This window comes from Daucus carota, chromosome 7 (assembly GCF_001625215.2).
Source record: "Daucus carota subsp. sativus chromosome 7, DH1 v3.0, whole genome shotgun sequence".
Taxonomy (NCBI): domain Eukaryota; kingdom Viridiplantae; phylum Streptophyta; class Magnoliopsida; order Apiales; family Apiaceae; genus Daucus; species Daucus carota.
In genome coordinates, this window is record NC_030387.2 from 32,195,797 (window position 1) to 32,217,117 (window position 21,321).

At 34.8% G+C, this 21,321-nt stretch overlaps 4 protein-coding genes across 4 annotated transcripts; 2 read left to right on the forward strand and 2 right to left on the reverse strand.

Annotated features, from left to right (window-relative positions):
* Positions 1-2,650: 2,650 nt before the first annotated feature.
* On the forward strand, positions 2,651-6,967 carry LOC108203017 (F-box protein CPR1-like). The gene is made up of 2 exons (XM_017371702.2): positions 2,651-4,083; positions 6,729-6,967. Exon 1 carries the CDS (start codon positions 2,791-2,793, stop codon positions 4,060-4,062), a length of 1,272 nt encoding a protein of 423 aa, XP_017227191.1. The 5' UTR covers positions 2,651-2,790; the 3' UTR covers positions 4,063-4,083; positions 6,729-6,967.
* Positions 6,968-7,387: 420 nt separating this feature from the next.
* Positions 7,388-9,383, forward strand: LOC108203016 (ankyrin repeat-containing protein BDA1). Its single transcript, XM_017371701.2, has 2 exons — positions 7,388-8,475; positions 8,675-9,383. The coding sequence occupies exons 1-2, from the start codon at positions 7,852-7,854 to the stop codon at positions 9,374-9,376; spliced, it is 1,326 nt and encodes a 441-aa protein (XP_017227190.1). The 5' UTR covers positions 7,388-7,851; the 3' UTR covers positions 9,377-9,383.
* A 101-nt stretch (positions 9,384-9,484) lies between these two features.
* Positions 9,485-11,425, reverse strand: LOC108203019 (acyl-CoA-binding protein). Its single transcript, XM_017371703.2, has 4 exons — positions 11,273-11,425; positions 10,201-10,318; positions 10,044-10,106; positions 9,485-9,731 (listed from the first exon to the last, which is right to left on the reverse strand). The coding sequence occupies exons 1-4, from the start codon at positions 11,282-11,284 to the stop codon at positions 9,661-9,663; spliced, it is 264 nt and encodes an 87-aa protein (XP_017227192.1). The 5' UTR covers positions 11,285-11,425; the 3' UTR covers positions 9,485-9,660.
* Positions 11,426-18,558: 7,133 nt separating this feature from the next.
* Positions 18,559-19,805, reverse strand: LOC108202246 (uncharacterized). Its single transcript, XM_017370638.2, has one exon. The coding sequence runs from the start codon at positions 19,771-19,773 to the stop codon at positions 18,739-18,741; it is 1,035 nt and encodes a 344-aa protein (XP_017226127.1). The 5' UTR covers positions 19,774-19,805; the 3' UTR covers positions 18,559-18,738.
* Between the last annotated feature and the right edge of the window lie 1,516 nt (positions 19,806-21,321).

Sequence of the window (21,321 nt, forward strand, 5' to 3'; positions counted from 1 at the left end):
AACTGTAAATATCAAAAGTAAATCTTAGCCAGATCTGTTGCAATTAGAAATCAAAAACGAAAACTCTGTATAAATTGGAAACTAAAATTGGAATCAGTTGCAAGAAACATACAAGTACTTACTAATTATTAGTTCAAACTAATTACCCGATTATACATGGACACACACCACTTTACCTTTAGATATTTACGAGGGAGAAAACAGAATCTTGGGAGAAAGAGGATATATTTGGGGGGTGGGGGGTGTTATGATACCGGTGTATATGCATATTATTAGTTCAATCTAATTACTCGATTATACATGGACACACACCACTTTACCTTAAATACGCCGGAGTGAGACTACTGGATCGTGAGAGAAAGATGAAATATTAGGGAGGGGGTAGATTTTTCAATTGTTGAAGAGACTAAAGATGTATAGTCTTGTACTCATGAGGCGATAATATCTATGGGGCGATAAGATCTATGAGGCGATAAGATCTAGGAATATTTGTCGGTGTGCGTCTACAGGAGATAAAGGTTCCCGACGGCCATGAAAATGTCTGTGTGAGCATCATTGTTTTTATATGCAAAACTGGAGATTTCTAGACACTTCTTTAGGGCCCGATTAACTCGACTCTCTTCTTATGTGACATCATTTTGTGTATATGCTAGTACCGTATTTATATCAAAAATCTCAAGAGCTCCAGAACCTTCTTTTTCCATAAAATTCTAGATACTTTTATGAGGCCGATTCACTCAACTCTTCTCATGTGATGACATCATTTTTTACATGTGCTAGTACTGTATTTAATATTTATATCAAAAATCTCAAAAGCTCTAGACACTTCCTTTTCCCTTGAATTCTAGACACTTCTTTAGCGACCGATTCACTCGACTCTTCTTATCTGACATCATTTTGTGTATGTGCTAGTATTATATATATCAAAAATCACATGAGCTCTAGACAACCCCAAACACTTCCTCCCAATTTCACTAGATTCTTCTTATACCCTTGTATTTAATCATATGTATGCGTGTTATGGTGCTCTTTACCATGCAATTTCGCTGAAGCGGATTGTATCTTACAAATTCCAAAAGAGATGGACAGGGTAGGTAGATTTCATGCATGGGTAAATATCATTGTATATCATCCTTTGTTCCAGATCAAGAGTCCGATAACACTATTGTAAGTACCGTAACAAATCTTCAAAGAGAAATGAAGAGGTTCAGACAAGAAATCACATTACATCAGTTACTTGAGAAATTTCGGATGGAATATCCTAATATTCCCGAGTAACTAATTTGATGTGTCGTATTGGATTTAACCTCTTGATTTTTCCTTTTTGATTGGCAAAAGTACTTCGTAGTAATGTTTATTGGGTCTTGATCTGGAACAAGGGGTGATACAATGACTTGCATATGGCACTGAGGGTGATATATAGTAATATCACCTACAAATCACTGATCAGTGTGTCCTCAATTATGTCCGAAAAGAGATGTCCAGGCGGACACTAGTCACACTGCTGTAGTCAGTTCTTATAATGATTTTCTTTTAATCTTTGTAAAATGTATGACTTTGGGCATGTATTTGCATGTTAGTATATCGATAATATTGTGGTAGTTTTGTTTCTTTTGATGTGTATCCATTACACATATTCTTTGATTACAGTATTAATGTTTATCAAAATATCAGAGTCGAATAACTTTTTTGAATAGTACTTTGGACATGGATGAATGATAAAAAACGATCTAGTCGCTACATATAAGGTTTGCCGACTGTTTTACATAAAACATTAATAATTTTGTAAGTAAGACATGTTGCAACGCAAATGTTTATATGAATTTTTATAGGGTTAAATATCAACTATGTGACAAACTGTGTCCAAAAAACTGAAGCACATCACTCATTGCAAATTTAACGGACTACGTCCAAAAAACCTCAAATAAATCAACTTAATTTAATCATTTCGTTCAATTCGAAAGCCGTTGATTGATGATTAGTTTGAGTTGACGGACCTATTTGAATTTTTTGAATGTATTCAGTCACCTATCAGATATTAACCGCATCCGAATCCGACAATTCCGGACACAGATATAGGCATATTTGTATTCGATAATATCCGAATCCGAAATGAAATATATATGTTAAATAATATATATGTTATATATATATTTTAATATTCTATAAGTTTATAGTGTGTTTATTATAATGGGTGTATTTATATATAAATTCATAAAATAATATATTTATATAAATTTTATATAAATGTAAGATATTATAGACATATATCAAAATATTTTTTGAGTTAAATATTTTAAAGATAACAAATTTATATCGAAATATAAGTAAAAATTAATTTTTGAATAGATATAAATCATCTTTATTAACTTTAATTTTTAAAATCATTTTTTGATCTTTGCTATTTTTTTTAATTTTATTAATATAAAAATAAAAGTCTATTTAAAATCAGATTCAGATTCGGATAGGATTCGTATCTGAATACTATATCCGAATACGGATATGAATTTTCGGATCGGAATCAACATGCATACAGATTAATATCAGATAGATTAATATCACAATTATCCAGTTTTACAGCTTGACATTTTTGTGGTAGTTACTTTTTTCTTTGCTTTTCTTTACATTGGTTAAAATCAGTGCAAAAGGCTCTTCACTTTTACGTTCACTTTCCATGTGTTTGCAGGCTTTTCTTTACGTTGGTTTTAAAATCACTACAAAAAGCTCTTCACAATAATCCGCTTTCATTGTTTCCAAAACCCTTTTCACAATTTCTCCTCTGCAATCAAAATGTCAATTGCTGCAGTAGCCCCAGTAAGCAACAATGGAGTCTCAACGACGACGTTTCATGATCTCCCTGAAGAAACCACCGCTGAAATCTTCTCAAGACTGTCTGTGAAAGACCTAATCAAATCAAGCTCAGTGAACAAAGCATGGTACTCTCTTATCAACAACCCATCTTTTATTTCCTCTCAAATTCGCAAAGCTGTTAACTTTTGTGATGATAATGCTGTGCTTATAATCCCCCCTTTTATCTCTCACCAAAATTACTGCTCTTTAATCTCTGCTGATACTTCTCGAGTTATCGAAAAATTCGACATTCCCTTTGTTACCAAGAGTGGCAGTTTGAAGCTAATTGCGCAAGTAGATGGAATGCTTTTGTTAACTGATTTGCATATAGATTATGCTTCTAGGGAGTTGTATTTGTGGAACCCTTTTGTTAGGAGACACAGGGTTCTTGTTTCGAGTTGTTTTAAGAGGCTTTTGGATGATAGGGATAGGAGTTATTATGTGGTCGGGATGGGGTATGACAAGGGTACGGATGATTATAAGGTTATTAGGATTGTTTACGTTCAGGATGGAAAGGGGAAGCAGTTTGGAGAGGTGGCTCCGAAGGTTGAGGTTTATAGTTTGAGGAAGAACACGTGGAAGAAGATGGGGGATTCTGGGGTTCCGAGGCTTGTTAATGAAATGGGGGCTTATGTTGATGGTAGTTACTACTGGGTAGAGATGAAACAACCCGGAACTGAGGAGTTTAATAAGTTCAAGGGGAATGAGTTGAGGATAATGTCATATGATTTTGATACGCAGTTGTTTGGGGAATTTAACGTGCCAAATCGTGTTCCCCGTCTATTTGGAGTTATTGCCCCGTTTAAGCTCATGAGTTTTGAAGGTTCACTCGCTCTTTGTACTTTGGACCCAGATTGCTACAATCTAGTGCCTCCCAAGTATTCTTTTCCTATATGGTTGAGGAGGCAACGAAAAGGTGTAGGCTCTTGGGTTCTACGTGCTACAGCTGTACTCAAACAATATGGGCATCCTTTGAATATTACAAAGACTGGAACTCTTATAGTAGAGTCATGCCGATCGGAGCGTCCTGATGAAACACACATAGTCTCTTTTAATTTTAAGAGCAGGATTTCTAAAGATCATGGATATGGTAAGCACGGGGGTCCAGATGTTTCCCGTGAAGTCCTTGCTCCATCTACTGTAGACACCTCGTTTCCACAGAGTCTGATCATGTACGAGGGAGGCAAATCACTGTTGAAATATGCAAAGTGAGGAATTGTCAGTCTACTGCTGGTAAGTGATACAAATCTACATCTACTAATTAATGATTATATTCTTCAGTCCATAACGATTATATTTACTATTTTGCATATGGCCTGGTTGATAATGGCAATATAAAAGAAGTATTACAATAAATCTGTGAGAAGTCCATATTTTTGTATCATGTACAACATTCTTTGCTATCGTTATTTCCAAGTTATCTTATCGTTTATAATTTCTCACTCACTCTTTTTCTGTTTGACCTTTGAAAATCACTGTATTGAATTGTGGTTATGGAGTTGTTTGTGAAAAACAAGAGAGAGTTGTCTATTTGTTTGACTGATTATATTCTGGAAATCTGTCAATAGTGTTGAACATCTAATTCAATATTTTCTAATAGACTTCATATTAATATTAGCTTGTGGTAAAACAGAATCATCCTCGTATTCCTTTGGCAGCTTAACTTGCTAATGTTGCTTTAAATTTCTTGATCCGTTCTATTTGTTTTTTGTATAACTTGCACTTCATAGCATATAAAGAACTCTTGGATTACAGATGTTGTAATTTCTTTATCAATTCTTTAGACCTTTATGTGTCTTTAGACCTTTATCAGCACTGTCTACCTAGAAAAGCCCACATATCAGAATGTTGTATGCAATGCTGAACCTTGCTTTATAGTTCTTTTATCTATCTCCCCTGCACCACTCATCATGCCGAGATGTCGTAAGACTTTGACTAAAATTTTATAAGTACCTAAATCAGGATCTACTCTGTGTTTCTCCATGTAATTTGCAAACTCTTAAGCTTCAGTGGAACCCAGCAACACTCAGCCATAATGAGCACATTGTAATTATAAGTATATATGAATGTATTTTTAATCTTTTAACAGCCAACCCAGGTTACATCATGGAGGTGCAGAATCAAAACCTTATTAAATCACAAATATATTAGAATACAGGAATTTTACCTGAACAGGAAGCTCGTTTTATCAAAGGACGATGTGACATGCTTGTATATTATGCACAATAAATGTTGCAAGAAATGATAATTTATACGTGTGGAAGTATTACTATGCATTTATCTGGATTTGTTTTTTTATTATCCGTCACTTATAAATATGGATATATGTATGAATTTATGGAAGACCCAGTAGCAAATACCATCCGCTTCCTCCCTACATGACAAGGTAATGGGATTTATTCTTTATTCCCATTTCTATATACTTGAAGAAATTTTAAGCAAGGATGTGGATGTGGGTATGCATGCTGGTTACTGCGATATATGAATTCGGCAGATACAATTGTTCATATGGGAGTTGGGTTTTGGGGAACATATTATATATGAAAACATTAGAACTATATATGTGATAATATATGAAAAATCCATTAGCACTGTAAAATTTTATACTTCGCTAAAAATCATCAATAGTTCTTTCTCTTAATAGTTACTTAGCACCAATTTCGAGAACGGGGTGCAAAAAAGTTAAAATTTGAGTTGTGCACAGAATTTGGGAACCAGAAAGATAAGGTAGTGTTGCATGATCCACGGGTCGTTTGGGGACATGGTACGGTCCTGGGATCGTGTACATAACACATTAGTTTTAATGGATCGGCTATGATGACCCTCCCTCTTTAGTGAAGTTTTAATAAACCATATACATTTTAGTTATGATTTTTATAATTAATATATATATATTGCCCTAAAATTTAGAAGTGAGTTGATCAAAAAATAAAAATTTTAAGGTTACTTATAAATTAGTGACGACCTTCAAGATGTATTTATAAGGGGATCTTAATCTGTTTTCGTAATCAATGCGTGTCTCGTGTGTCTTTTCTTTCATATGCATCATCTTCTCAACTCCTTTTCTTATTTCTTCTACTAATGTACGTTCTTAAAAATTATTTCAATCAAGATAGTTTCAAGCTTTCTTCCTTTCTTATTATCTTCCAAGTTGAAGGTGGATCGCCAAAGTCAGCGAACTGGAGTGTGATCCCTGGTTATGTGGGTTGAAGAAGAATCGTGTTCTGGAACGAGGGAACTGGATTGTGGTTCCATAGGCTTACCCATAAACCATGCGACACTGAGATAAGGATGGGGAAGAGCAGTTTGGGTAGAGTCAGGGTATATAGAATATACTGATATACATTAGTCAGAGTATAAGGAATATACGCAATGGATGCTCTTTATCTTGGGATGGATATGACTTGACCCGTGATTTTGATTTCATATGATCTTTTGGCTTTACTGAATTGGGGTTAGCAAGTAGTTGGGTAAACACAGGAGAGAGTTTGGTTTTTTGACTGAGCTGCTGTTACTTGTTCTGCGTATAAGAAAAACAACAGAAATATTTTAAGGACTTGTGTTAATGTCTCTTCTTACAATTCTATTGCAGATATACTTTACTGCTGCTTTTATTCTAAAAATCTGGCACATATTTCATATAGAACCTTTGTGCTTTAGATGATGTAAATTTTTTGGTACGGAAAATGTACAAGTATAGGTAAAACATCGGTAGAGTTGATAAAATCTGTTTGACCATGTTCTTGTTTCTTACTTCTCTTGCCTGCATAAATAGCAGAACTATTATGTGTTGCTCCATAAGTTAAAAAATTCTTACACATGGTTTGTTCTTCTATTGAGAACTTACTTTTTTCCCTTCTTGTTACCCATTTGCACAGGTATAAGTGATGATATTGCCCTGGAACTCGATAACTTCGACAGCCTGCATATGAAGTTGTTTTAAGGTGCTAGCTTTTGATATTAGAGTTTAAGGAACCACTTTTAAATGCCATTTGGTGTATTATCTCGTAGACAGACATGTCCCAAGTACAAGGAAATACTAATGTCTAGCAGATCATATAATGTCGTACCTTAACTATCTCTTCCTAATTTCATCATCGTAGCTGGTTATGTGTTCTCTGGGTGGTTAGAAGTCTCTATTGTTTTATTCAGGATGTTTGTTTGGATCTTCTCCTAACATTTTTAAAATTGAAGGAAAATGTTCTTAAGAAACCCCCCCCCCCCCCCCCCCCCCCCCCCACCACCACCAAAAAAAAAAAAAAAATCACTGTTAAAAAATTATTAGTATGTTAATTTTTCTAAAAAATAATAATATGATCTATAGCTAATTGTCATGAATGACTAGCAGACTTGAGCACGATTGGATAGCCTGACTGGTTAAAGGTTTATCCTCTATTGGCCCAGGTCGGCCCAGGTCCTAGGTTCGACTTTTGCTCACCTCGAGTCTCGAAAATATCTTAGAACAGATACTCAAATTGTAAGGGAAAAAAAACTTGAAGCTGACTTTAACCCCACCGCTCGAAGATCACCCAAACAGGCTCAATATCTCCTTGTGCAGAAACCCTTTGACTATAATGTTCATGAAGCTTGAATGTTCAATCCTTCCCAAACAAACATAATTGTTTCTCTTCACTGTGTTTTCTTAAATCATCTTTATTATTCAGATTATTTTTTTCTAGCACAAATCGACCCGGTAAATATTTCGCGTAAGTTTCCTGCTGAATGAGATAGTCTTGACTATTATTTTCAATTTTTTTATGATAAGAGTATGACAGTAATATATAAAAGAGTTTGATAGTTCTGTTGTTGATAATATCTTCATTACAATATAGGGTCGCTAGATTTGTTTAACCAAGATATGTATACATGGTCTGAACTGGTTTGTCCAGGCAAGAGTAAGATTAATTATTGTCAGTCTATTATCATAAAAATTAAGCGAAAAATAATGAGATTTCTTGCCGCCTTAGCCTGCTAGCATAGAAATAAATAAATTGTTATCTGATGACTAATTATAAGTATTCTCTGCAAACATTTTTGAGAAGGGTCATGGAGGAAAGGTTGAATGAGGTTGCTAGGATAGGAAATATTGATTTGTTGTATGATTTGATTCGGCAGGATCCATGTATGCTGGACCGTGTGGACGAATCGCCATTTGTTGAGACGCCTTTGCATGTAGCTGCAATGGCAGGGAACGTTCGTTTTGCAATTGAAATGATGAGGCTTAAGCCATCTTTTAGTCGGAAGCTGAATCCAGACGGGTTTGCCCCCATCCACACCGCTTTGCAGAGTGGTCATGGTGATCTTGTGATTCGTATGATAAACGTTGACAGAGAACTAGTGAGAGTGCAAGGGAAAGAATGCAATACTCCGTTGCATTTTGTGGCGGATCAGGAAGGAAATGTTGAGCTGATGGTTGAATTGTTGTTGGCTTGTCCGGAATCAATCCTGGATGTTAATGTCAGAAAAGAGACTGCACTGCATATTGCTGTTAAGAACAATAAAATCGATACTGTTAAGGTTATGCTGGAGTGGTTGAAATTGTTAGATTCTGTATTTGTTATGGGGTGGACTGATGAAGAAAGCAATACTATTCTGCATATTGCAGCCTCCAGAAATTATATCCAGGTAAGTGAATCATCTTCTGGTAACTTGATCAAAAAACTAATTATATTGTGTTAGAATAATATATGATCCTAGTAAGCCCTCCTCCCAACACCTCGAGGTTTTAGGAGAACTGGTCACTTAACATAGTATCAGAGCTTATGATCTTGGTAAGCCTTATATGCCTCTTATGTTTTACTTCTATGACGCACATTGCTAATAGATGGTGAAGATGTTGATTCCCAAGACAGACCTATACGCGAGGAATTCAAGAGGATTGCAGGCTCTAGACACCATGGATGCCCAAGCCCGGACCATGTTGCAGAAGGACAGGAAGCTGAAAATAGCGCGTTGGTGGGTTCAGACAAAATCATATGACAATGAAACAGTTTTCTGCGATACAAACAACAACTCATCACTAGTAAAGTCATTAAAGAAGGGATTTCCATGGTACAAAAGATGGATCTTCTCAAACCACCGCATAATTTCCTTGGCAGATAAAAATGGTATACTGGTGGTTGCTGTGCTAATAGCGACGAATGCATATCAAGCTGTGATCACCCTTCCCACTATATTCGACAACCAGTTTATAGCTGCAAGCTCACATTACTATCTTTTCATCTTCCAGTTATTCAATGCTGCAACTTTCATTGCCGCAATGTCCTTGATTCAGGTTCTACTGCCTCGTGGTGTTTCTTACTCGGTACAATTGATCATGCCCATCATTGTGTGCTACTTTGTCGGGATCTATCTCCCTAACCTTGAAGGACAGATCCTGCTGTTTACACTTGCGTTGTTCGTTTTTCAGTTACTGTGGCATGGCAGACTGGATACAAACGGTAACAGGAGAGACAGACACTCATTACTGAAACACTCCGCAAGCTTTAGCAAAGAATTAGAGAGAAAAGGATATCGTTATCAGTAGTCGTCATAGATGAAAGCTCGTTGTTATGAACTATCAAGCTATTTGTGTATGTTTATGTGAGGTCAATATGTAAATTTAGTTGGCAGAAAACAGCAATGGTACTTGATGTATAATAACCATAGTACTTGATTAATTCAAGTCATTTGCGGAGATAGTTTCAATATATAAACTTAAAATCCTGAACCAAAGGAGTCTGATAGCATAAAATACAGGGAATAACATCTGACTGACTTGTTATAATCCAGAAAACAAGTCGTCATAATCCATCAAGCACATAATTACGATTAAGCGGCAGCTTCCAACAATTGCTTCACCTTGGTGATGTAATCACCCATTGCCTCCTCCTTGGACTTTCCTGTCACACATAACGTAAAATCACAATTAGCAATCACAAACACAAGTATTAGATGTGATTAGCCAATGTTTTACAAGCTACACTGCATCTGAGCAGTCTATGATCCGTCAAATAATCTACCTAGGTCTTCTAATATATTAGTCGAGAACAACTTTACCATTATGTACTTGTTATTTCATATCACATATCATAACTTGAAATGTTATGATATGGCTGATTCAACCGATCGTTAAACTTATAGATTATATCATAATTATCAAAATGCAACCACTACGTTATCTTGAACACTTCAGACAGCTAATTGTGTAATACCTTCAACGGCTTTCCATGCATCCCACTTTGCCCTGTCCTTCATGTTAAACATGCCCGGACGGCCTGCAGATTGGATACAAATATAACAGATAAGATACAAGATGGAGCTCCCACAAAAAACACTCTGAAATATCTGTTTTTGTAAATAACTACTAACTTGTGTTCACAGGTCCAACTGTGCTTTGCTTGTACAATCCATACAATATAAGCTTGTTTTCATTTGTAGTGCTCTCTGGAAGAGTTTTAGCTTTCTCAGCATACTGCTCAAAGTCTTCCTGCAGCCATAAAGATGAAAGACTATGACAAGACAGCAATGATTGCATATTTATTAAACGAATAAAGTACACAAAAGCAAGTTTGATCTAACTCGGCAATGTCATAAAGGGAACAATGAACAAAAGACACCGGCCAAGCACCAAAGAAACGTTAAAAACCCTCTGTAACAAATACAAATCAACTAATTAAATAAACTACACATACAAAAATTACTAAAGCATCACTACAGCTTTCTTCAGCCACAACCAAGTAATAGCACTATCGACACTAGGAAACTTGGTTTTCTTTTTCTTTGCCGATTCCAAAATAACATTACTACGACTAACGTCACGTTAGTTCACCACGCAACTTCCCTAACATTGCTATCGACATTAGTCAAGTAATTTGTCGTAAATGCATATATTAACACTGAGGATCCTTAAGGTTGTGCGCGTGAATAACGTTATCAGTTTGTTCTTATTCTCGAAAGCTCACAAATCTGTCCTGCAGCAGACATATAAACAACCTAGTATATAGATTTACAAGAACAGGAATAGACTTACACTCAAGATCAAAATATATAACCAAGATTATCACAAACATCAAATAGCAGACATATAAAATGCCCAAAAACGTTAATTGATCATACATACATAAAAAGTTTAGAAATTTAAAATCACAAACAGATCTCCAAACAGCAACAAGAAAACATAGTGATCTCGTTCAAAGATAAATCTTGAAAAAAATCAAAGGAACTTCAAGAAAATCAATTTAAGCATCCACAATCACACAGATCTTGACAAAGATCACACACAATAAGATCATTCTATACACACAACAACAATCAAAAGATTCAAGAGCTATAAACACACAAAATTAGGCCAAAAAACATCAGAAAATAACGAAAAAATCAGATGGGTATAGATGAAATAAATCAAAGAGTTATAAAAAAATAAACAAGACTGATATATTACCTGCAAACCCATTTTCTCTTCTTCCTCGGGAGCTTAGATTTGAGATTTGATTTGGAGTTATAAACAAGAGAGCACAGAGAGTGTGTATAAAATAGTGCTAGTAATAATCTAAAGAATATACTCTTATTTTAATATCGGTCTTTCTAACGTGTGCCCAAGGGCACACAATAAGCACAAACTCTCGTAGAAATGGTTTCATTTGATTGGTGAGGTGTAAATGCAGGGGCCAGTATTATCTATCCACCAATCAAAAACTATTATTCTCATGGGAGTTAGTGACTATTGTGTACCCATGGACACACGATAGAAAATTCGTTTTAATATATCCATATAAACACTCTTTGCATCTCGCTGGCAAACTGGACCCACTGCCTTGATTTCGGTGATAAAGCAGTGTTTGGTTGTTGACGTTTCGTGTTATTTTCATGTTAAATGGATGGAAAATGTTGTTACTCAATAAATGTCTCCAAATATATTTTCTAAACCGTCCCTCTCAATTGTTTACATTAAGATGAGACTCGGCACACATTCTAATACTTTCATAAAATATAGTTTGATAAATTATTTAAAAAAAAATCTTGAGAATAAAAATTTAGTATCTAAACTTTTATACAAAAAAGAAAAACTTGAAAAGAAATTTATAAAACTATGTTTTATATGAGGTTTAAAATGCGTGTCGAGCAATGAAAAAAAAGTGTAAAAAAATGAGATGGACAGATGGAGTAGTTAATAACGTTTGATTGATTTTGCTTATTATACTAATAATTTTATTAAAATAAAACGTATCATTCTGAAATAAATTCATATCATAACACGTATTTTGAAAATAATATTTTTAAAAAAATAAAATTTAAATATTAACATGTTAATACACACCAAGAAAATCCTAAACCGTCATTATTAATTTTCTAAATACAAATTTTCATTGTACATAACCTTAATTTTTTAAATAACTTAATAACTGAAAAGGCACGATGACATCTATACTATACTATTAAAACCGAAACATTAAAAGTTTGGTCGGTCAGTACGCGGGTTTTTATACAGACTTTTATAATAAGCGGTCTTTAAACAAAATTGGTGGGTTTCAAACAAAATATAAACAAATCAAAACATAAAACAAATATAAAACCTATTTGACTATATCAAAACTAAAATCAAGCCTTAAAAAATACTATATTATTAAAACTGAAACATTAAAAAATATAAATAAATCAAAACATAAAACAAATTTAAGACCTATTTGACTATACCAAAAACTAAAATCAAACCTTAAGAAATATATACGCATCTATACTATACTATTAAAACCGAAACATTCAAAGTTTGGTCAGTAAGTGCCTGGGCCAAAATATGGGCCTATTCATATACCAATTATTCTTTTTAATTACCCTTTTTTATATGTTCTAACTAAAAAAACTCCATCATTTAAAATAACATCGAGAAACATAGTAATTATCTTTTTAACTAAAAACATTATCTTTTTTATATTTCCTAACTAAAAAACGGATCCTCTACAATTAATAGGAGCTACATATATAAAAATATAATATTATTATATATAATTTAATAAATAACCTGTGATATTTTTCAACTAAAATACATTAAATTATTTTTAAATACACTAATTGACTCACTTTAAAAGTAATATTATAAATATATAATATACTATTATACTGTTAAACCCGAAACATGAAACGTTCAATTAGTCGGTAGTTCAGTCGAGTTCGGTGAGCCGGTTGGTATTCTACCCACAAACCTCCTTAATTAATAACATGTTATAATATATATTTTATTATCTATTAAACCAAAACATTTAAGTTAGTATGGTGGGTCGGTATTTGATTTTACGCGTCTTTTTTAACTTAATATGTTACATACTATATTATTAATTATCAATAGCGAAATATTAAAAGATTGATTAATTGATTTATATCTGATTTTATAGATCTCCTTAAATTATAACATGAAAAAAAAACGTATTTTAACATTCTCAGTAAAACATATATGTTTGACCTAATTTTTAATTAGCCAATTGACGAAATTAACTATTAAGAATTTATCACCTGTAAAATAAAAAAATTATTTAATCATATTATTTTATCATAATTTTATTCTCACAATAATATTGGTTTTAGTTAAAATATATACGATAAAATAGCAAATATTATAACCGCCCGTACATTGCACGAATTATAAGCTAGCAAGAATATACACATAAACACGTGTATATTATAAATAATATTAAATATAATTAAACTAAAAATATTATATTGTATATATATTGGAATTTTTTCTGGGTTTCGCGCTAGAATCAGGATTGGTTTGAATTTTAGATTTTAGATTGAATTTTGGATTGAAATGTCTAATATTCAAATTCAAATTGGTTAGTGTAAGAAATATAAATTTAATTCGAAATATCAAATTTTGGAAAATTCATTAAGATCGAAATAGTTCGAGTACCCATCAGATTGTATTTTAATGCCATCTCTGATATGCAACTAAACGTATTTTAATAAACGGTTTTTTGAAGTTATATACACATATTGTAATATATATACTCTATCATTATTTTGAGCTCTCGATCACAAATGCATCATTATACAAACCCTTATAGCTTAATCAACACCATCAAAATCGTTATAATCTCGAACATGGTGAACAACAAAAAAATTCAAACAAAGATAAACTCTCGTGAGGAGAGATTAGACAAGGCCCAATTTACACAAAGAGAGATTAGACAAACCCAAATTAGAACTTATCTCGAAAAACAAGAGATGAATTAAAAGTAATAATAAAAATATAAGTATATTGGGGTTGCAAGTTACGGCTGAAAATGGTGAAAATAAATTCCAACCCCAATATATTTCGGTTGCATTTGAGCTTGTGGCCGAAAATTTGTTGCCTCTAAAATTCAGAACTGGATTTGGTTTTTTGACATTAATTGAAAACTATTTCATTCAATTCAGTTGAGAATGAATCATAAAACTGTATTTTATAAAAGCATTAAAATACGCGCATACCAAACACTAAAAAAAAATATCAAAATAAGCGGGACGGAGGGAGTAACTCAACTCTACATGGCAATGGCAGAGAACCGTGGCAACTGACCGGGTAATAAACAATTCAAAGACAAAACGAGTTTAGATGTGATTCATTGGTGGCCTGGTATAAGAATATAAGACTAGTAGAGGCTCAGGTTCATTCGAACTCTGCCATGAAGAAGTTAAGTATATCTCATTCTTCGCTGTTTGAAACAAATTTAGGGGCAGTAATTGATGGAGAATCACTTGCAGGTTTACAGGGCTATCATTAATGCTCCAAATATTACATTGGACACCACTCCAAGTGTTAGACTAGCCACGATTTTAAAAACTTTTTTGCCAATTTTTTGAACTCTGGCTGGGCCATGTTGCCCATTATTTGCCTGACCTTGGTGACTTGTGTCGCCGTGGTGGATCTGCCCGTTCTGTGAATTCAAATCACATGGCGGCGCCTCATTGTACATGTTATGCGGATTCGTATAGTAAGGCAATCCAACAGAAGGATTGTACATGTTATAATACGGATTTATATAATGTGGCATTTGGCCGTAGAATTGGTGTGGCTGCTGTGCATACATACCATGCCCGTACAAATTGAGCGGAGAAGGCACACCTCCATAAGAGTTGTACACGTGACATGGCGGAGTTGTCTGATGATAAATGTTTTGTGAATTGACTGCAGAGCTTACTCCGCCATAAGTATAAAGACCAGCCCAAGGCGGTAGACGCCTGCTGGTAGTATCATCTGATGTTAATTGTTCATGTGGAATGTGTAGCGCTCCACATTCCACATGAACCTCATGTGGAATGTGTAGCGCTCAGGGGCGGACGCACATGCAAAAGGGTGGGTGCCCGGGAACCCAATTGGGCTTGGGCTTAAAGAGTAATTTGTAATAAAATTAATTTTTAAACCCATCAAAATTATGACAAGGAACCCACCTACTAACTTACCCAACCCAATATAAGCAAATGACATGCTTTCAGTATAAGAAAAGCCCAGAAACAGCCCAACATAAAAAGTGTCAGTAGCCTATCACGTTAAAAACTAATAGAAAAGCTTACCTCCAATAATTCAATTATATGTCGAAGTACTCATCTTACTGTCTCTACCAATCTGCACCTCTCGGCAGGAAATCCAATTTGGTCTCGATTCTTTTGCCTAGGTTAATGTATTTCGTACTATCTAAGATCAACATTGCATCGTTTTGTTTTAACTTTTATATTAGGAACCCACTGGAAAAAATTCCTGGGTCCGCCACTGGTAGCGCTACACATTCCACATGAACATCGAAACCATCGCAACATCCACATGTATATCTCCAAAAGTAGCTACAGACCGTGTTACAAACGCAACAAAAAGCGCCCTCACAAGACTTTTGGAACACCAGAGGGTGGGAAAGATGCACCACATGTCGTATAGACGGAGGAAACTGAGTGCAGAGTGGATGCACACTTAAATTGCAAATTTCACACCAGTAAAACAAACCCTCAACCGTGTCTCTTCACACACGTCGCAGATCCTAGGAGTCGCTGAAAATTGAGTGTTACTACTAATCATGAGACTTAGAGGGTGTTGTGGGTGCAGAAATGAGGATAGTATTTTCGGGCAATTGCTACAAAAATCGTGCATATGGAAATTGCAGGACTCGCACCCGAAATTCGTTCCTTCTCCGTTAGTTTTGCAGCCACCACAAAGGTAATCTTGAGTGTTGTGAATTTGTAACAGGGCATGACCCTGATGCATGAAGTGGCTCCTATGCTCCATGAGCAAGTATATTCTTAAGCTTTTTGTATGTGTTTATATAATATATATGTGATTAGCTGGCCTATATATATACATATAGCCATGTTCATTGTTCAAGTACCTAGCCCTAAGGTGAACGAAAAACGAGTTGTTGAATAGTCGCAGACAGCCAGTGCCAGGAAGCTAAGAGTGATTGACTGGGCCAATTTTCCGTGGTTTTGTTTGTTTTATTTAACGTGGTGTAATTGGTGTTATAAAAATCTCCGATTCAATCGATTAATTTGTGAAGATGTTGTTGATCAATTCGATTTTTGAAATCCGATTAATCTTTATAAGTTTTTCTTAATCGGAATATATATAATAATTTATTAAAATTTAAATATTATATCATTTTAAATATGAATAATTATAGAATTAATTATGATATAGTAAAGATATATATATATATATATATATTAATAATTATATATTAAATAATATTTTAATTTTAAAATACATCCGATTTTCATTTCGTCAATTGTTCCGATTAATACCAGACTTTTGATTAGTCCTAAATCACTAAATCTACCGATTAAGTCTGATTTCCGATTTCTATAACACTATGATAAATGGTTCTATAAATGGGTGCTATAATAATTGGGTGCATATTAGAGTAACATCACTTTCAAGTACCTCAACTTGATTAAGAGACTCGAGTCAAGTCAACTGGAATCAAACCTATTTTGAGTTTATTACAAACTACTTGAACTCAAATATGCAGCAGGGAGGAAAATTCCAGTGTATTTAAATTTAAAATGCAAGTAGCGCTTAAATGATAGATATGATATAATAGTGTTTTCGACATGAATGCCATCAAAATTAGCTAATTTTGACATAAATTTTTTATCAAAATTTTGCGAATTCCTTAAAAGTGTACTAGAAAATCATAGACTAACAAGGAACTCAACATGGAAATGGATATGAAAATGAAAAGTCCCGCTAAGATTATAGTTGTTTGTTTATCATGACATCTTTAAGGGTCTGATGAGGAATATTATGAAAATGAAAAGTCCCGCCAAGATCGTAGTTGTTTGTTTACCATGACATTTTAAGGGTCATAGCTTTTCAGAGCTGGCTATGGAGGAGTGCCAACAGCCCAACTGAACAGGGCTTCTAAATTTTTAGGGCCCCCAAATATTTCTAGCCCATTTATAGATATATAATATATGAGCAAAAACAAGAAGCATGGCTCATATAAAAACTCTCCATATTTGAAATTTACACCTTATTTATGAAAATACATCATCTCTATATTTTTTTTATTAATATCATCAAGTTGTTTTTGTATAAAAAATTTATTATCATTATAAATAGAAGAAAATTAATTTTTGATATTATATTATGAACCCAATTTTTTTATATAGCACATGGCCCCTTAAATGTTTAAGACGGTAGCTCATGAGGGTTTCTTGCCAGCTATAAATGGATCCACCTACGGTCTTACAATAGTAATCAACTAATCATCTCTTCGCTTAACCCATCTTAGTTTCTCTTTCTCTCAGCCTCCTTCCATGGTGTTTCACCGGAACCCTCGCCCTTTTGGCTCCCTAAAAAGTTATTTACCTGGCCTTTTCACTTCACAACCTCTTCCAAGCGGTAACTATACCGGTGTACACTATGCCTAACCTAACTCCACTTGGTAAAACATTTGGGCAACTTTAATTTGCACACATGCGAATGGTTTTCGCTATGAGAAAAACGGCTATTTTCGACTGTCTAAAACCGGTCATCGTATACGGTTAAAAATAATCTTTTTCGACTGCCGGGTCGGAATTAAGCTAGTCGAAAATAAAGACCCGATCGAAAAAATTTAAATTCGACCGCTTTTATTTTTGACGGTCGAAAATATCCGCCGATCGAAAATAGTCGTTTTTCTTGCAATGTTTAGTTAACAACTACAAAGCAGTCGAAGTAGAAACGACTATTATGGAGCCTTCGATATCACTAACATCTTTAATATGGGTGCTCATCTCAGGTTAACTATGGAGCCTTGAAAAATTTAAGCATATCGGGGATGCAAGTTCCGGCTGAAAATGGTGAAAATAAATTCCAAGCGGATATATTTCGGTTGCATTAATTTGAGCTTGTGGCCGAAGATTTGTTGCCTTAGTAAAATTTCGGATATGGATTTGGTTTTTTGACATTAATTGAAAATTATTTCATTTAATTAAGTTGAAAATGAATTATAAATTTTTACTTTATCGGAGCATTAAAGTATGGTCAACTCTACATGGCAATGGCAGCGAACTGGGGCAACTGACTGGGTAATAAACAATGAGTGCTAGGTGCACATAATTGTGTACAGAAAATTTGTACACAATGACGTGGCAACTGATGTGGTGGGTTTTAATTGAGGTGGTTGGTGTAAATGCAGGGGTGCCATCCAATTAAAATCCGCCACATGTCATTATGTACATGTTTTTGTACACAATTATGTGCACCAAGCATTTTCCATAAACAATTTAAAGACAAAACGAGTTTAGATGTGATTCATTCAACAGTAGATACAAGTTAAACAATACAAGACTAGGTTGGAACTCTGCCCTGAAGAAGTCAATTAATTTGTATATCTTATTCTTCCTTGCATAAAACAAATTTAGGGGCAGCAAATAGCAATTAATGGGGAATCACTAGCAGGTTTACAGGGCTGCTAATCCTAATGCTCCAAATATTACATTGGACATCACTCCAAGTGTTAGATTAGCCACGATTTTAAAAACCATTTTGCCAAATTTTTGAGCTCCGGCTGGGCTATTTTGCCCATTATGTGCCTGACCTTGGTGACTTGTGTCGCCATGGTGGATTTGCGAGGGCTGTGAATTGAAATCACATGGCGGCGCCCCATTGTACATGTTATGCGGATTCGTATAGTAAGGCAATCCAATAGAAGGATTGTACATGTAATACGAATTCATATTTGGATACGCACAATGTTGCATTTGCCCGTACAATTGGTGTGGTTGCTGTGCATACATACCATGCCCGTAGAAATTGTGCATCGAAGACACACCTCCATAAGGGTTGTACATGGGATATGGCGGAGTTGTCTGATGATACATGTTTTGTGAATTGACTGCAGAGCTTACTCCGCCATAAGTATAAAGACCAGCCCAAGGTGGTAGACGCCTGCTGGTCGTATCATCTGACGATGATTGTTCATGTGGAATCTGCAGTAGCGCTGCACATTCCACATGAACATCGAAACCATCACAACATCCACATCTATATCTCCAAAAGTAGCTGCGGACAGCTGTGTTACAAACACAACAATAAGCGTCCTTATAAGACTTTTGGAACATGAGAGGGTGGGAAAGATGAACAGCGTGACGTAAAGACGGAGGAAACTGAGTGCAGAGTGGATGCACACTGAACTCGCAAGTTTGGCACCAGTAAAACAAACCCTCAACGGTGTCTTCACACACGTCGCAGATCCTAGGAGGCGCCGCATATTGAGTGTTACTGGTCATGAGGCTTAGAGGGTGTTGTGGGTGCAAAAAGGAGGATAGTATCTTGGGGCAATTGGTACAAAAATCGTGCATATGGAAATTGCAGGGCTCGCACCCGAAATTCGTTCCTTCTCCATTAGTTTTGCAGCCACCACAAAGGTAATCTTGAGTGTTATGAATTTGTAAGAGTGCATGACCCTGATGCATGAAGTGGCTCCTGTGCTCCATGGGCAAATATATTGTTAAGCTTTGTATGTGTTTATATAATGGATATGTGATTACCTATATATATACATACGGGTTTTTCTGGGGTGTGCCCATGAGCACATGTTAAGCGCAGAATTTGTCTGGGGCTCTCATATCTTAATAATGGTGGACCCCCTGCAAATACAACAACCACAACAATCAAAAACTCCCAAACATATCAAATTCCGCACTTATCATGTGTCAATGGGCACACACTAGACAAACCCATATACACGTAGCCATGTTCATTGTTAAAGTACCTTGCCCTAAGCTAAACGAAAAACGAGTTGTTGAAAAGTCGCGGACACAGCCAGTGCCAGGAAGTTAAGAATGATTGACTGGGCCAATATTCCGTGGTTTTGTTCATTTTGTTTAGACGTTCTATAATAATTGGGTGCATGATATATTACAGTAACATCACTTTCAAGTACCTAGCTCGTTTCAAGGAAATTAGTACAAGAGGCACTGGTGTGTGCATAAACTTAATCATCTTACAAACCACTTGGAACTTAAATATGCAGCAGGGAGGAACATCCTTCTGTATCAATTTTAAATTTACGAAAAGGAAAATGAAATATTAGAACAACTCTAACGATGAAAAATCCTTCGTTAAAAAGTAATTTAACATACTAAAAATAATACCCGATTTTCGATTAATCCTAAACCAGTAGATCTACCGATTAGATCTGATTTCTGATTTCTGTAACATTGGCTATAATAATCTGGTGCTATAAGAGCATCTCCAACCATGAAGATCTCTTAGCTAAAAGATGAGTTGTCATGCCAAAAATAAAAAAATTTAGCCAACCACTTCAAAAGTTCACACTCCAACCATAGTGACCTGTTGTCTATAAATTTAGTCAACCTCCTATGGATGGCTAAATTTGTCGAACCTCTACAGGTCTGTAAGAAATCTGTAGGAAGATTGCACATCATTTATTACCATATTGAACTCATATATTCTATTTTAACAATCTAAAATATTAATAATATGCTATTTTTAAATTATAGCCAACCAAAATAGCCAATACCATTGAAGCGAAATGTCTTACAGGTTCAGCAAAATTTACATTACGTCTTACAGGTCCAATTTAACCGACGATTATAGCCAACACTGTTGGAGATGCTCTAATATGGTTGCATATGATATATTTTACAGTAACATCACTTTCAAGTACCTCAACTTAATATGATGGGAAAAAAAATAGTATCTCAACTTGATCAAGAGACTGAGTCGGCTCAAAGTCAACTGAAATCAAACCTATTTTGAGTTTATTACAAACCACTTGGAACTCAAATATGCAGCAGGGAGGAAAATTCTAGTTTATTTAAATTTAAAATGCAAGTAGCGCTTAAATGAATTAATTAAATTTTTTAAATTTTACAAGAAGGAAAATGCAAGTAGCGTTTTATTTCTGTCTTAATTGAAACTGATCTACACATCTTATATTTATATAAAGGAGGTTCCTGGGAAGGTGACGTGGCATGCTCCAGGATCCTTGCTTTCAAATTATATAAAGGAGGTTCCTG